Here is a 15,160-nt window from a genome sequence, read left to right as displayed (position 1 = left end):
TAACAGCGGAGCCTCTGAAAAGATGGCTCACAACAATAATAACCCGATTTTTGTAACAATAACTATGTACAAGTATTGCAGACAATCCGCACTTGGGATGGGCGCCCAGCATCCACTACGGACTACGAGAAATAGAATTATCGGTAAGTAAATTCTTATTTTCTCTGACGTCCTAAGTGGATGCTGGGGACTCCGTCAGGACCATGGGGATTATACCAAAGCTCCCAAACGGGCGGGAGAGTGCGGATGACTCTGCAGCACCGAGTGAGAGAACTCCAGGTCCTCCTCAGCCAGGGTGTGCCCCTGACCAAGTAGCAGCTCGGCAAAGTTGTAAAGCCGAGACCATTCGGGCAGCCGCCCAAGATGAGCCCACCTTCCTTGTGGAATGGGCATTTACATATTTTGGCTGTGGCAGGCCTGCCACAGAATGTGCAAGCTGAATTGTACTACACATCCAACTAGCAATCGTCTGCTTAGAAGCAAGAGCACCCAGTTTGTTGGGTGCATACAGGATAACAGCAAGTCAGTTTTCCTGACTCCAGCCGTCCTGGAAACCTATATTTTCAGGGCCCTGACAACATCTAGCAACTTGGAGTCCTCCAAGTCCCTAGTAGCCGCAGGTACCACAATAAGCTGGTTCAGGTGAAACGCTGACACCACCTTAGGGAGAAACTGGGGACGAGTCCGCAGCTCTGCCCTGTCCGAATGGACAATCAGATATGGGCTTTTGTGAGACAAAGCCGCCAATTCTGACACTCGCCTGGCCGAGGCCAGGGCCAACATCATGGTCACTTTCCATGTGAGATATTTCAAATCCACAGATTTGAGCGGTTTAAACCAATGTGATTTGAGGAATCCCAGAACTACGTTGAGATCCCACAGTGCCACTGGAGGCACAAAAGGGGGTTGTATATGCAGTACTCCCTTGACAAACTTCTGGACTTCAGGAACTGAAGCCAATTCTTTCTGGAAGAAAATCGACAGGGCCGAAATTTGAACCTTAATGGACCCCAATTTGAGGCCCATAGACACTCCTGTTTGCAGGAAATGCAGGAATCGACCGAGTTGAAATTTCTTCGTGGGGCCTTCCTGGCCTCACACCACGCAACATATTTTCGCCACATGTGGTGATAATGTTGTGCGGTCACCTCCTTCCTGGCTTTGACCAGGGTAGGAATGACCTCTTCCGGAATGCCTTTTTCCCTTAGGATCCGGCGTTCAACCGCCATGCCGTCAAACGCAGCCGCGGTAAGTCTTGGAACAGACATGGTACTTGCTGAAGCAAGTCCCTTCTTAGCGGCAGAGGCCATGAGTCCTCTGTGAGCATCTCTTGAAGTTCCGGGTACCAAGTCCTTCTTGGCCAATCCGGAGCCACGAGTATAGTTCTTACTCCTCTACGTCTTATAATTCTCAGTACCTTAGGTATGAGAAGCAGAGGAGGGAACACATACACCGACTGGTACACCCACGGTGTTACCAGAACGTCCACAGCTATTGCCTGAGGGTCTCTTGACCTGGCGCAATACCTGTCCAGTTTTTTGTTCAGGCGGGACGCCATCATGTCCACCTTTGGTCTTTCCCAACGGTTCACAATCATCTGGAAGACTTCCCGATGAAGTCCCCACTCTCCCGGGTGGAGGTCGTGCTGAGGAAGTCTGCTTCCCAGTTGTCCACTCCCGGAATGAACACTGCTGACAGTGCTATCACATGATTTTCCGCCCAGCGAAGAATCCTTGCAGTTTCTGCCATTGCCCTCCTGCTTCTTGTGCCGCCCTGTCTGTTTACGTGGGCGACTGCCGTGATGTTGTCCCACTGGATCAATACCGGCTGACCTTGAAGCAGAGGTCTTGCTAAGCTTAGAGCATTGTAAATTGCTCTTAGCTCCAGTATATTTATGTGGAGAGAAGTCTCCAGACTTGATCACACTCCCTGGAAATTTTTTCCTTGTGTGACTGCTCCCCAGCCTTTCAGGCTGGCATCCGTGGTCACCAGGACCCAGTCCTGAATGCCGAATCTGTGGCCCTTTAGTAGATGAGCACTCTGCAGCCACCACAGAAGAGACACCCTAGTCCTTGGAGACAGGGTTATCCGCTGATGCATCTGAAGATGCGATCCGGACCATTTTTCCAGCAGATCCCACTGAAAAGTTCTTGCGTGAAATCTGCCGAATGGAATCGCTTCGTAAGAGGCCACCATTTTTCCCAGGACCCTTGTGCAATGATGCACTGACACTTTTCCTGGTTTTAGGAGGTTCCTGACAAGCTCGGATAACTCCCTGGCTTTCTCCTCCGGGAGAAACACCTTTTTCTGGACTGTGTCCAGAATCATCCCTAGGAACAGCAGACGTGTCGTCGGAGACAGCTGCGATTTTGGAATATTTAGAATACACCCGTGCTGTCGTAGAACTACTTGAGATAGTGCTACTCCGACCTCCAACTGTTCTCTGGACCTTGCCCTTATCAGGAGATCGTCCAAGTAAGGGATAATTAAGACGCCTTTTCTTTGAAGAAGAATCATCATTTCGGCCATTACCTTGGTAAAGACCCGGGGTGCCGTGGACAATCCAAACGGTAGCGTCTGAAACTGATAGTGACAGTTTTGTACCACGAACCTGAGGTACCCTTGGTGAGAAGGGCAAATTGGGACATGGAGGTAAGCATCCTTGATGTCCAGGGACACCATATAGTCCCCTTCTTCCTGGTTCGCTATCACTGCTCTGAGTGACTCCATCTTGATTTGAACCTTTGTATGTAAGTGTTCAAATATTTCAGATTTAGAATAGGTCTCACCGAGCCGTCTGGCTTCAGTACCACAATATAGTGTGGAATAATACCCCTTTCCTTGTTGTAGGAGGGATACTTTGATTATCACCTGCTGGGAATACAGCTTGTGAATTGTTTCCAATACTGCCTCCCTGTCGGAGGGAGACGTTGGTAAAGCAGACTTCAGGAACCTGCGAGGGGGAGACGTCTCGAATTTCCAATCTGTACCCCTGGGATACTACTTGTAGGATCCAGGGGTCCACTTGCGAGTGAGCCCACTGCGCGCTGAAACTCTTGAGACGACCCCCCACTGCACCTGAGTCCGCTTGTACGGCCCCAGCGTCATGCTGAGGACTTGGCAAAAGCGGTGGAGGGCTTCTGTTCCTGGGAATGGGCTGCCTGCTGCAGTCTTCTTCCCTTTCCTCTATCCCTGGGCAGATATGACTGGCCTTTTTCCTGCTTGCCCTTATGGGGACGAAAGGACTGAGGCTGAAAAGACGGTGTCTTTTTCTGCTGAGATGTGACTTGGGGTAAAAAAGGTGGATTTTCCAGCTGTTGCCGTGGACACCAGGTCCGATGGACCGACCCCAAATAACTCCTCCCCTTTTTACGGCAATACTTCCATGTGCCGTTTGGAATCTGCATCACCTGACCACTGTCGTGTCCATAAACATCTTCTGGCAGATATGGACATCGCACTTACTCTTGATGCCAGAGTGCAAATATCCCTCTGTGCATCTCGCATATATAGAAATGCATCCTTTAAATGCTCTATAGTCAATAAAATACTGTCCCTGTCAAGGGTATCAATATTTTCAGTCAGGGAATCCGACCAAGCCACCCCAGCGCTGCACATCCAGGCTGAGGCGATCGCTGGTCGCAGTATAACACCAGTATGTGTGTATATACTTTTTAGGATATTTTCCAGCCTCCTGTCAGCTGGCTCCTTGAGGGCGGCCGTATCTGGAGACGGTAACGCCACTTGTTTTGATAAGCGTGTGAGCGCCTTATCCACCCTAAGGGGTGTTTCCCAACGCGCCCTAACTTCTGGCGGGAAAGGGTATAACGCCAATAATTTTCTATCGGGGGAAACCCACGCATCATCACACACTTCATTTAATTTATCTGATTCAGGAAAAACTACAGGTAGTTTTTTCACACCCCACATAATACCCTCTTTTGTGGTACTTGTAGTATCAGAAATATGTAACACCTCCTTCATTGCCCTTAACATGTAACGTGTGGCCCAAATGGAAAATACGTTTGTTTCTTCACCGTCGACACTGGAGTCAGTGTCCGTGTCTGTGTCTGTCGACCGACTGAGGTAAATGGGCATTTTAAAGCCCCTGACGGTGTTTGAGACGCCTGGACAGGTACTAATTGGTTTGCCGGCCGTCTCATGTCGTCAACCGACCTTGCAGCGTGTTGACATTATCACGTAATTCCCTAAATAAGCCATCCATTCCGGTGTCGACTCCCTAGAGAGTGACATCACCATTACAGGCAATTGCTCCGCCTCCTCACCAACATCGTCCTCATACATGTCGACACACACGTACCGACACACAGCACACACACAGGGAATGCTCTGATAGAGGACAGGACCCCACTAGCCCTTTGGGGAGACAGAGGGAGAGTTTGCCAGCACACACCAAAACGCTATATTATACAGGGACAACCTTATATAAGTGTTTTCCCTTATAGCATCTTAATATATAATAATATCGCCAAATAAGTGCCCCCCCTCTCTGTTTTAACCCTGTTTCTGTAGTGCAGTGCAGGGGAGAGCCTGGGAGCCTTCCTAGCAGCGGAGCTGTGTAGGAAATGGCGCTGTGTGCTGAGGAGAATAGGCCCCGCCCCCTTTTCGGCGGGCTTCTTCTCCCGTTTTTCTGACAACCTGGCAGGGGTTAAATACATCCATATAGCCCCAGGGGCTATATGTGATGTATTTTTAGCCAGCATAGGTACTTTCATTGCTGCCCAGGGCGCCCCCCCAAGCGCCCTGCACCCTCAGTGACCGTTGGTGTGAAGTGTGCTGAGAGCAATGGCGCACAGCTGCAGTGCTGTGCGCTACCTCATGAAGACTGAGAAGTCTTCAGCCGCCGATTTCTGGACCTCTTCTCTCTTCAGCATCTGCAAGGGGGTCGGCGGCGCGGCTCCGGTGACCCATCCAGGCTGTACCTGTGATCGTCCCTCTGGAGCTAGTGTCCAGTAGCCTAAGAAGCCAATCCATCCTGCACGCAGGTGAGTTCACTTCTTCTCCCCTAAGTCCCTCGTTGCAGTGAGCCTGTTGCCAGCAGGACTCACTGAAAATAAAAAACCTAACAAAACTTTTACTCTAAGCAGCTCTTTAGGAGAGCCACCTAGATTGCACCCTTCTCGGCCGGGCACAAAAACCTAACTGAGGCTTGGAGGAGGTTCATGGGGGGAGGAGCCAGTGCACACCACCTGATCCTAAAGCTTTTACTTTTGTGCCCCGTCTCCTGCGGAGCCGCTATTCCCCATGGTCCTGACGGAGTCCCCAGCATCCACTTAGGACGTCAGAGAAAAACACTGATTGCGGAAAGATGTACATGTGCAAAACTAAAGGTTTCAACTTACTCTTGTGGCGGACTCTGAATATAGGTCCTTGGGGGGGGGGGGTCAATTGTTTTCATTGTGGCAGACACTAGACGGCACCAATTCAACTGTTCAGCAATTCCAGCGCCAAGTAGCCACTGAGGTCACATTTTTTCTTGCAGCCTCATAAGGTGCGAGAAAAACATGTGTGCAGACTCGGCACTATGGACGACCAAACAGTAGTCTGTATGCCCAAAGCAGGATTTTAGACAGGTTTAGCCGTTTTATGTGGCTAAAACCTGTCTGTTTGGGCTTTACATGTGCGATATGCATGTGCACCAAAACGACGACAATTGTTTGGGCATCTAAACAGTTCCGTTTACACAGGAAAATTTGACGCCCAAGACAATTGAATTCTCTCCTTAGTGTGTATGAAATAAAATAACTATTCAATCATCATTAGGTTTAGCCACATATCTATGTTCGTTTATAAACTATTTGTCTGATATTTACACACTAGATTTATGCTTGGTGGGTTTCTCTAAATTAGTTTTAAATGTTTTTCTAGTGTGCATAGCCAGTTAGATGGGTCACTAATATACCATTGTGTGGTTTTGCTGTTCATAATCATGGTACTGGTTATACAAGACTGAACTTGACTTTTCACCTATAGTGTATAAGGTCAGGGAGATGCAGCTGGTGACTGTTTAGTTTGCTGGGTCACGCAAGATGCCACTTAAGCTTTGCTTAACAAATTTCTAGTGACCGCTTGACAACCACGCAAATTTTTCTATGTATATCATCAATATCGACCGAGCAGATCTGTGTCTCCTTTGCTCCATAAACCCTAAAAAATATTTTTACAAAAGTGTTTCTCTTCACAATGGTAAAGTGTTTGTATGTTATGAAACATTGTCATAAGTAAATAATTTTTTTTTACCTTTTTTGTTTCTTTTCTTAGAAGCCTATCACCTCTCCTCCCTAATCTCTAAGCACTCAACTGTGCTCTCTTTGCCGTCTAGAAGTCCACCCATCTGTACTCCACTTTCTGGTCTCTATGTACATATGTGTTCTCATACATCATTGCAGCAGTTGTGCCTAAAAGACCCCCTGGGAACGCTAAGACTCTGCTAGTGTCGGGCATCTTTTGTGTGTCTTTTTATTTTTGGGGTTTTTTTTTTATTGAGTTTTCAAGCTAAAAATTACATAAACAATGGGAAAAAAAGGTCATAATCTAGTCCATAATGCATGTAGCCGTTACTTGCATAGATGTTAACAAATACAACTTTTGAACATCAGAGCAGAATAATGCAGTCATCACAATACAGAGGTACCCTCACAGCTGACCGCCCCTGAATTCATACGATATACTACTACTAATTGGATCGAGGTGTATAAGGTATTTTTTTCCTGTTGAAGTATGCCAGTGCACCACTATACTCTTTTGTGCGTCTTTTTACCGAAAAAAATGTGTCTGGGTTGTACCACTAGACTGGGCTGAGTAATTAGATATGCAACACTTGTAGATCTGTGTGCAACTGAGTCTCTGAATCTGTATACGAAGTGCTACAATGCAGTGGCTGCGGCTTTATTCCATGCCAAGTTCCTTTGTGCTCTGTATACATACTCAGTCGCACATACATACATATATATATATATATATATATATATACATACACACATACATACACTAGTGTCACACATCAAATTAATCAGCACAGCCTCCATGAGTTTCCTAGTCACATAGTGTTGCGGATAAGGAGCATTTTCGGCAAATAACAGATCCCCGAAGCTAGCAGAGTTGCACGGAACCTGGCAGCTAACTTGCACCAGGTGCCTCGTGCTGTGTGGCATATTGAGGCTGGGTGTATGAGGATGCAGTTGTATGTAAAGGCAGACTCTCATTTATGTACTGTTTAATCAATCTTGTATTTTTGGAATTGACTCTTGTGGTGAGATATAAATAGGAATTCTATTTCTGGGGAGAAGGGCAGTTATGTTCTCGGTGAAAAAAAAAATACGAAACAAATATATTGCTTTCAAAACATGACCAAAAAAGCATAGCATTATAAACCTAAAGCACTAATAAAAAACAAAACAGACACAAAAAACAATATTAATAGAAAAACACAAAGATGAGCGAAAGCCTATAACACTGTGCAATATAAAGACTTACCTTATTAAAATTGCATATTTTTGCATTATAGGTCTCTGTGACAGAACACTCTATTCAACCTGTGAACTTCAAACCGTAATACACGATGACAATTTGAATAAAAGAATGAGGTCATTAGGCCAAGGTGGGCAATCACTCCTAAAAAGTTGCTGCAAACTTTGAAATATTCTATTATAATTTTAAGGACTCCCCAGCAGAGATTAAATATGTGGTCTATTAAAGTAGGACCTGATCATTCAAAGAGATTTTTTTCATTTGAAGATCAACTACCAAACCATGAACTTGGGTTTAGCAGCATGTGCTCAAGGTCCTACAATTACTTTTATTTTCTTTTGTCCACACTCCAGGAAGACAGATGACTATCAGCACATCTTGGCCTGTGGACCCCAAATAAGTGTAGAATATGCCAGTCCTCACGGGGCCGTGTCAGCAAGGCACAGGCAAACAAAAGAGGGTTTACCTTGAGAAGAGCAGCTGCACCATGTCGACAAGAGTGTGCTCTGCAGATTTTCTCAATAACTCTGAGAAGACAAAAACAAATAACACAGGTGTCATTACGTGGTGTGATATTATCAAGAGGCTTCTGTGAGCAGTCTCCCCTCCATTCCTTGTTTACAGAGGATTACGGCAAATTTATTAAAACCAGACCAGTCCTCACCCCTTGACTTGCACTACACTGGGCTGGGGAACACCAGATGGTGCTGTAGAGCTGATAAAGGAAAACATACATGAAAAGAGCATTTGTCCGACTTAAAACACTTAACAGAAGCTCTGAATGGCTATCAACTGGCATTGCCAAACGCAAGTGCTCCTAAGATTATTTGTTTTTTTCAATATTGAACCGCTGTCACAAAATGATATTCCTCAACACATGTGCATGATGCAAAAACCTAAATATTATCTCCATCTATGTATCGCACAATTATTTTATGTTTCCAGTCTTCTTAACTAGAAACAACCTTGTTTTACAAATTTGAGTTTTTAAGCCTGGACTGTAAATGTATGCTTTAACATGTGCCAAACTTATTGTTACAATTTCAATGAACCCAATCTGGATAAAAAATATTTTCATTAATATGCAACTACTCCCAAAGTTTTCAAGTATGACTTACCGCTCAGTCTCATTTCAAAACATATGCGGAAACAGGATTGCATGATTTCACAAATAGACTCATTGGTCAGATGATCTCCCACTGGGGTGAGGAGCAAGGTGCGCAAGACCTCAAAATAAGGAATAAAATAATGGTTTAAACTCTTACAGTATTGTTAGCAAAGTTCTCAGATTTTGGAGTAATCTTTATTACATATGAAGATAACTGGTACAACATATAAAAACATTCATGGTGTTTCACATTAAGAAATATTTCCCACCTATACTTTAACTCTGACATTCACCAAAGGAGCCAGACACAGAAATACAGTAAATAGGGACAAGATTTAGAGCTTAGCGATTACTTTCTGATTAGACAAGTCAACGTGTTCCTCATAGTAAACAGATAGCCTCCGCTTCCTCCTCTTTCAATTACACTGATGAAGTTGAGCATACTCTGCACTGCTGTCTCCCCACCCTATCCCTCACAGGACTTCTCCTTACACAGCTTGCAAATGCCTGAAATCAATTAATTGAAACTTTTAATTATCATTTATTTGAAAAAGCTTTTACTTCAGGTACATGAGCCCCCTGTTTAAAAATAACATTAGGCGCAAAGCTCTTGCAGAGTCAAAACATAGCCCATGTCTCCGTGTAATGGGATACAAAGAGCTTAAGCAATTCATCTAATTGCCCCCTGGATAAGGACAGGGGGATGCAGTCCCCTCTCTCTCGAGTTACCTGCAGGATTTTCATCAGCACAACCTCATCACTCGCTGGGTCGGTGCCAACAAAGCGGGCGTGTGTAACTGCATCTGCCATGTTCTCAATTCCTTCAGCTGTACCATCATGGACAGGATCTAGAACAGAAAGAGAGATGCAAGTGCTGCGTCACCTTTTCCTGTGGAAAGAGGATTAACATATCTGGGGTAAAAAAAAAAAAAAAAATGCCATTTGATCTAATTGATAGGTTCTGTTTAATACACATGGTCCACCATTCATATAAATGGATGCATCATTTTACCAAATAGATTTTTGTGTCTTTATAAGTACACAATCCACAAACCGGCACTCCTATGTCAGCAATGAATAACTTGCCAGGGTGAACTCCTAAGGGCCAGCAAACCCCCTATCATAAATACCACAACAGAGGAGGCACTCCTGGACTCGGGGGGTCATTCAGAGTTGATCACTAGCTGCCGTTGTTCGCAGCGCAGCGATCAGGCTAAAAATCGGCACGCATGCGTATGCAGCTCAATGCGCACGCGCGACGTACTTTCACAAAAGCCGATGCAGTTTCACACAAGGTCTAGCGACGCTTTTCAGTCGCACTGCTGGCCGCAGAGTGATTGACAGGAAGTGGGTGTTTCTGGGTGGTAACTGAGCGTTTTCGGGGAGTGTGTGTAAAAACGCAGGCATGTCAGATACAAACGCGGGCGTGCCTGGGGAAATGCAGGCGTGGCTGGCCGAACACAGGGCGTGTTCGTGACGTCAAAACAGGAACTAAACAGTCTGAAGTGATCGCAAGCTAGGAGTAAGTTTTGAGCTGCTCAGAAACTGCACAATCTTTTTTTGTAGCAGCGCTGCAATCCTTTCGTTCGCACTTCTGCTAAGCTAAGATACACTCCCAGAGGGCGGCGGCTTAGCGTTTGCACGGCTGCTAAAAGCAGCTAGCGAGCGAACAACTCGGAATGAGGGCCTCAGTCTTTAGTGAAACAAATCCGTGCTTTACTTCAACGTTTCGGGGTGATTCCCCCCGTCATCAGGACACACGTCTTTATAAGTAGAAACAAAAATATATATTTTTTTAATGGCTTGTAAAATGCTTGGATGCCATGAAGGCTAGTGATTAACTTTACTAAGTGGTGCTTATTACCATTTATGCAAATGCAGCACTTACTCATGATGAGAGTAGATGTGTGGGCAGCAGAGTGGTTAGCATTGCGGTCTATCAGCAATGCCATACCCTGTGTGTGTGGCGTTTGTATGTTCTCCCCATGTCTGTATGGGTTTACTGCAATGTACTCACACAATCATAAAACATACGGGTAGGTGACAGTGTGTGTTTGTGTAGGAAGCTTCACTGACGTAAACATTTTCTGTAAAGGGCTGTGTGATGCATTGGCCTTCTACAGATAAATGATGTTGAAGCTGATGAGGATGATGATTATACCTAAAACAGAATAAAGTAATCATTTGAAAGGCAAAATCACTGACAACAGTGGCATCAACCCTTGGGGTTTATCTGCCACTGCTTTAGTGAGTTATGACCGCATATCTAATAATTCTTATATGTATAGCATATTATATATTTATATATATTATATGCTGTGCAAAGTCTTGTACTGTAAACCTTTTGCTTGTTATGTTTGAACGGTTAAATAGACCATAATAATCTTCATATATATATAAAAACAGCTAGAAGTATTGAACACAGTGAGAAATACAGAGGCGTCATCACAACCAAAGACAGGGTTGTAGTTCTAGATCTACTGAAATATCATCCATGTTCAGCTGCTGAACATGGAAAGGTCAATTGTTATTGCGGTTGCCATCTCAGTCTGTCTTTGTGATGTTCCATGGCCTCTTCTGTGGCAGCCGTAAGCACCACAACTTCTGCCAACAATGGGAACAAGTGTCTTGGCTCTGTGTTCACAATTAAGCATGATGATAAAGAAATATACCAGGTACACAGCAACTCCAAGCTGGCATATACTGTAGGCACAAGAGTGCCCGCAAAGCACAAATGCAAACCTAGATGAGGAAGGAGGTTCTGTTAAGATAAATGATGTAGGACAGCCATCGTTACCAGTAGCTATGCAGCTGCCCAGAATGTAGCCAATGGCTGTTGTGATATTACTGTCAGAGAACACTTCTGCCTTAAGGTGGGTACACACTGGTAGATATATCTGCCGATCAATTGATCGGCAGATATGTCTATGGATGGATCGGGCAGTGTGTTGAGCATACACACTGCCCGATCCGTCGGGGACTGACGTCATGAACTGGGCGGGCGTGCAGTTCAGCTCTCAATCCCCGCCAGCAGCCGCAGCATGTGTACGGGCGGTCGGCCGACCGCCGGTACACATACAGCGACGCGCCAATATATTGGTAGATATATTGGCCGTCGGATGTGCAGCGGGGCCGACGCGATACGTCTGTGAACGACGGAGTTCACAGACGTATCAGCCGTACACACTGGCCGACGGACCAGCGATATATCGGCCGTTCAAGAGAACGGCCAATATATCTCCCAGTGTGTACCCACCTTTACAGTAGCCACACATACACTTTCACCAGCTACATTGGTTAATCCACTACCTGATGTAGTAATTGTTCCCCACACACTTGGATTCTAAGCTCGTTTAAACAGGGTAACTTCACATTCAGTTTAGGGTCACTGAATGCTATTTAATTTGAATACATTTCCATCAAAACACAGCATTGCTTATTACGCTGAAGCTCTATAAAAGGATAACAATGTGTCTTACAAACCAAGCTGCTCTATGTAAAATGGGACGCTCCATAAATACCGGACACTAAATCTCGCTCCAGTCACAAGTACTTAAACCAGAGGTTCTCAAACCCGGTCCTCAAGGAACCTCAATGGTCCAGGTTTTAGGTATATCCATGGCTCAGCGTGACTGAGCCAGACTGTTGAATCAAATTGACTAAGGTGCTAATTAAGTCACCTGTGGCCAAGCATGGATAAACATGGAGCACTGGGGTCATTGAGGACGGCGTTTGAGAACATCTGGCTTGCACACAAGATGTTTTGCATTCCCTTGCATGTCGATTTTCTTACAAAAACTGTGGGACTGTTGTGCTGAAGGGTATAAAGCCAATTTAAAATTCCTGCTCTGAGCGGGGAGACTTTAGTACTCATTCTACACCTGTAACAGCAACATTTTGCATCTTTAATGGAGAACTGCATTTCTGGAATATAAAAGAGCTTCACGCTCAAACAAGTGACATGTAAACACATTCCACATAAGCACAGCACAATAACATTTATCAGCCTGGTCAGTAAACAACGGAATTTATTTTTTATTCCAAACATTTGGGTGAGTGAGAATCTAATAAATACTTAGGGAGGTATCCTATTACCCGTGGTCATTGATCGTGAGTAATTGGTGGGTCGGGGGCTATCCAATTAGCCCTGATAACCCGGTACGAGGCGCAGCTTATCAGTGATTTTGTTACACCTGCCTCAGGCAGGCGAAACCAAATCCCCGAAAGCAGCATCGTTCTGCGGCCGCCGAAAACACACAGGTTTCACTGAACATCTGTGTTTTCAAGAGGAAAGGTATTTTCTTTTTACGGGCGATCCTAATTGGATAACCTGTAAAAAAATAAAATAAAAAAAAAGAAATTTTTCGCACCCGATGTTTTTCTGTGGCACATAGGATACAGCTATTTTGTTACATAAAAGAGTAGCCACTGTCTGGCCCATCTGAAGGAAGACTGGGAAACAAATGAGGGGTAGAGGATGGGGTGAGAGTCATATGAATATGTTACAATAAATTAGAGCATATACACAAAGCTATAAGTTGACCACTGTACAACTAACTACACTGTAGGTATAATTAATATAATATAAAATATGAAACTTAAAAAAGGTAAAATGTAAGAAATAGTTTGTATATTACAAACACACATACCTGTCTACAGAACTTCCAATCATAATGTAACAATATAAAATGTATGTCATTCTACAAAGTATTCCAGTAGAGGGCAGTACTCTTATGCAATGGGAAAAGACAGTAGAATATTTCTAGTTCATTTACAAAACAAAAGTAAAACTACAAACAAATGTTCACAATCTACATATAAAGAATAAAGTGAACATGCACATTACTTTCCCAAACACTAAAAAAATAAGATTTTACTCACCGGTAAATCTATTTCTCGTAGTCCGTAGTGGATGCTGGGGACTCCGTAAGGACCATGGGGAATAGACGGCTCCGCAGGAGACTGGGCACATCTAAAGAAAGATTTAGGACTATCTGGTGTGCACTGGCTCCTCCCCCTATGACCCTCCTCCAAGCCTCAGTTAGGAACTGTGCCCGGAAGAGCTGGCACAATAAGGAAGGATTTTGAATCCCGGGTAAGACTCATACCAGCCACACCAATCACACCATATAACACGTGATAGGAAACCCGGTTAACAGTATGATAACAATTGGAGCCTCTGAAGAGATGGCTCACAACAAAACCCGATTTTTGTAACAATAACTATGTACAAGTATTGCAGACAATCCGCACTTGGGACGGGCGCCCAGCATCCACTACGGACTACGAGAAATAGATTTACCGGTGAGTAAAATCTTATTTTCTCTGACGTCCTAGTGGATGCGGGGGACTCCGTAAGGACCATGGGGATTATACCAAAGCTCCCAAACGGACGGGAGAGTGCGGATGACTCTGCAGCACCGAATGAGAGAATTCCAGGTCCTCCTCAGCCAGGGTATCAAATTTGTAGAATTTAGCAAACGTGTTTGCCCCCGACCAAGTAGCTGCTCGGCAAAGTTGTAAAGCCGAGACCCCTCGGGCAGCCGCCCAAGATGAGCCCACCTTCCGTGTGGAATGGGCTTTTACAGATTTAGGCTGCGGTAAGCCTACCGCAGAATGCGCCAGCTGAATAGTGCTACAAATCCAGCGCGCAATAGACTGCTTAGAAGCAGGAGCACCCAGCTTGGTGGGTGCATACAGGATAAACAGCGAGTCAGTCTTTCTGACTCCAGCCGTCCTGGAAATATAAATTTTAGGGCCCTGACTACGTCCAGCAACTTGGAATCCTCCAAGTCCCTAGTAGCCGCAGGCACCACAATAGGTTGGTTCAAGTGAAAAGCTGAGACCACCTTTGGGAGAAACTGAGGACGAGTCCTCAATTCTGCCCTATCCATATGGAAAATCAGATAAGGACTTTTACAAGACAAAGCCGCCAATTCTGAAACCCGCCTGGCTGACGCCAAGGCCAACAGCATGACCACTTTCCACGTGAGATATTTTAAATCCACAGTCTTAAGTGGTTCGAACCAATGTGATTTCAGGAATGCCAAAACCACATTGAGATCCCAAGGTGCCACTGGGGGCACAAAAGGAGGCTGAATATGCAGAACTCCTTTGACAAAAGTCTGAACTTCGGGCAGTGAAGCCAGTTCTTTTTGGAAGAAAATCGACAGAGCCGAAATCTGGACCTTTATGGACCCCAATTTGAGGCCCAACGTCACCCCTGCTTGCAGGAAGTGCAGGAATCGACCCAGTTGAAATTTCTCCGTCGGGGCCTTCATGGCCTCACACCCAGCAACATATTTTCGCCAAATGCGGTGATAATGTTTTGCGGTGACATCCTTCCTGGCTTTGATCAGGGTAGGGATGACTTCCTCCGGAATACCCATTTCCTTCAGGATCCGGTGTTCAACCGCCATGCCGTCAAACGCAGCCGCGGTAAGTCTTGGAACAGACAGGGTCCCTGCTGCAGCAGGTCTTGTCTGAGCGGCAGAGGCCAAGGGTCCTCTGTAAGCATCTCTTGAAGTTCCGGGTACCAAGCTCTTCTTGGCCAATCCGGAA

General features: G+C 45.2%; 1 protein-coding gene across 8 annotated transcripts in view; it reads right to left on the bottom strand.

The window, feature by feature from the left end:
• GBF1 (golgi brefeldin A resistant guanine nucleotide exchange factor 1) overlaps positions 1-15,160 on the bottom strand; it is a 530,929-nt gene that overhangs the window by 227,854 nt on the left and 287,915 nt on the right. For all 8 annotated transcript variants that reach the window (XM_063961386.1, XM_063961388.1, XM_063961387.1 and 5 more), the window contains exons 5-7: positions 9,329-9,447; positions 8,610-8,718; positions 7,958-8,018 (exon numbers count right to left, since the gene is read on the bottom strand). In XM_063961386.1, coding sequence (XP_063817456.1) covers positions 7,958-8,018; positions 8,610-8,718; positions 9,329-9,447 — 289 coding nt within the window. The remainder of the gene's footprint in view (positions 1-7,957; positions 8,019-8,609; positions 8,719-9,328; positions 9,448-15,160) is intronic.

The sequence above is a fragment of the Pseudophryne corroboree genome, chromosome 3 (genome assembly GCF_028390025.1).
Source record: "Pseudophryne corroboree isolate aPseCor3 chromosome 3, aPseCor3.hap2, whole genome shotgun sequence".
NCBI classification, from domain to species: domain Eukaryota; kingdom Metazoa; phylum Chordata; class Amphibia; order Anura; family Myobatrachidae; genus Pseudophryne; species Pseudophryne corroboree.
This window is presented reverse-complemented; position numbering and strand designations above follow the sequence as displayed.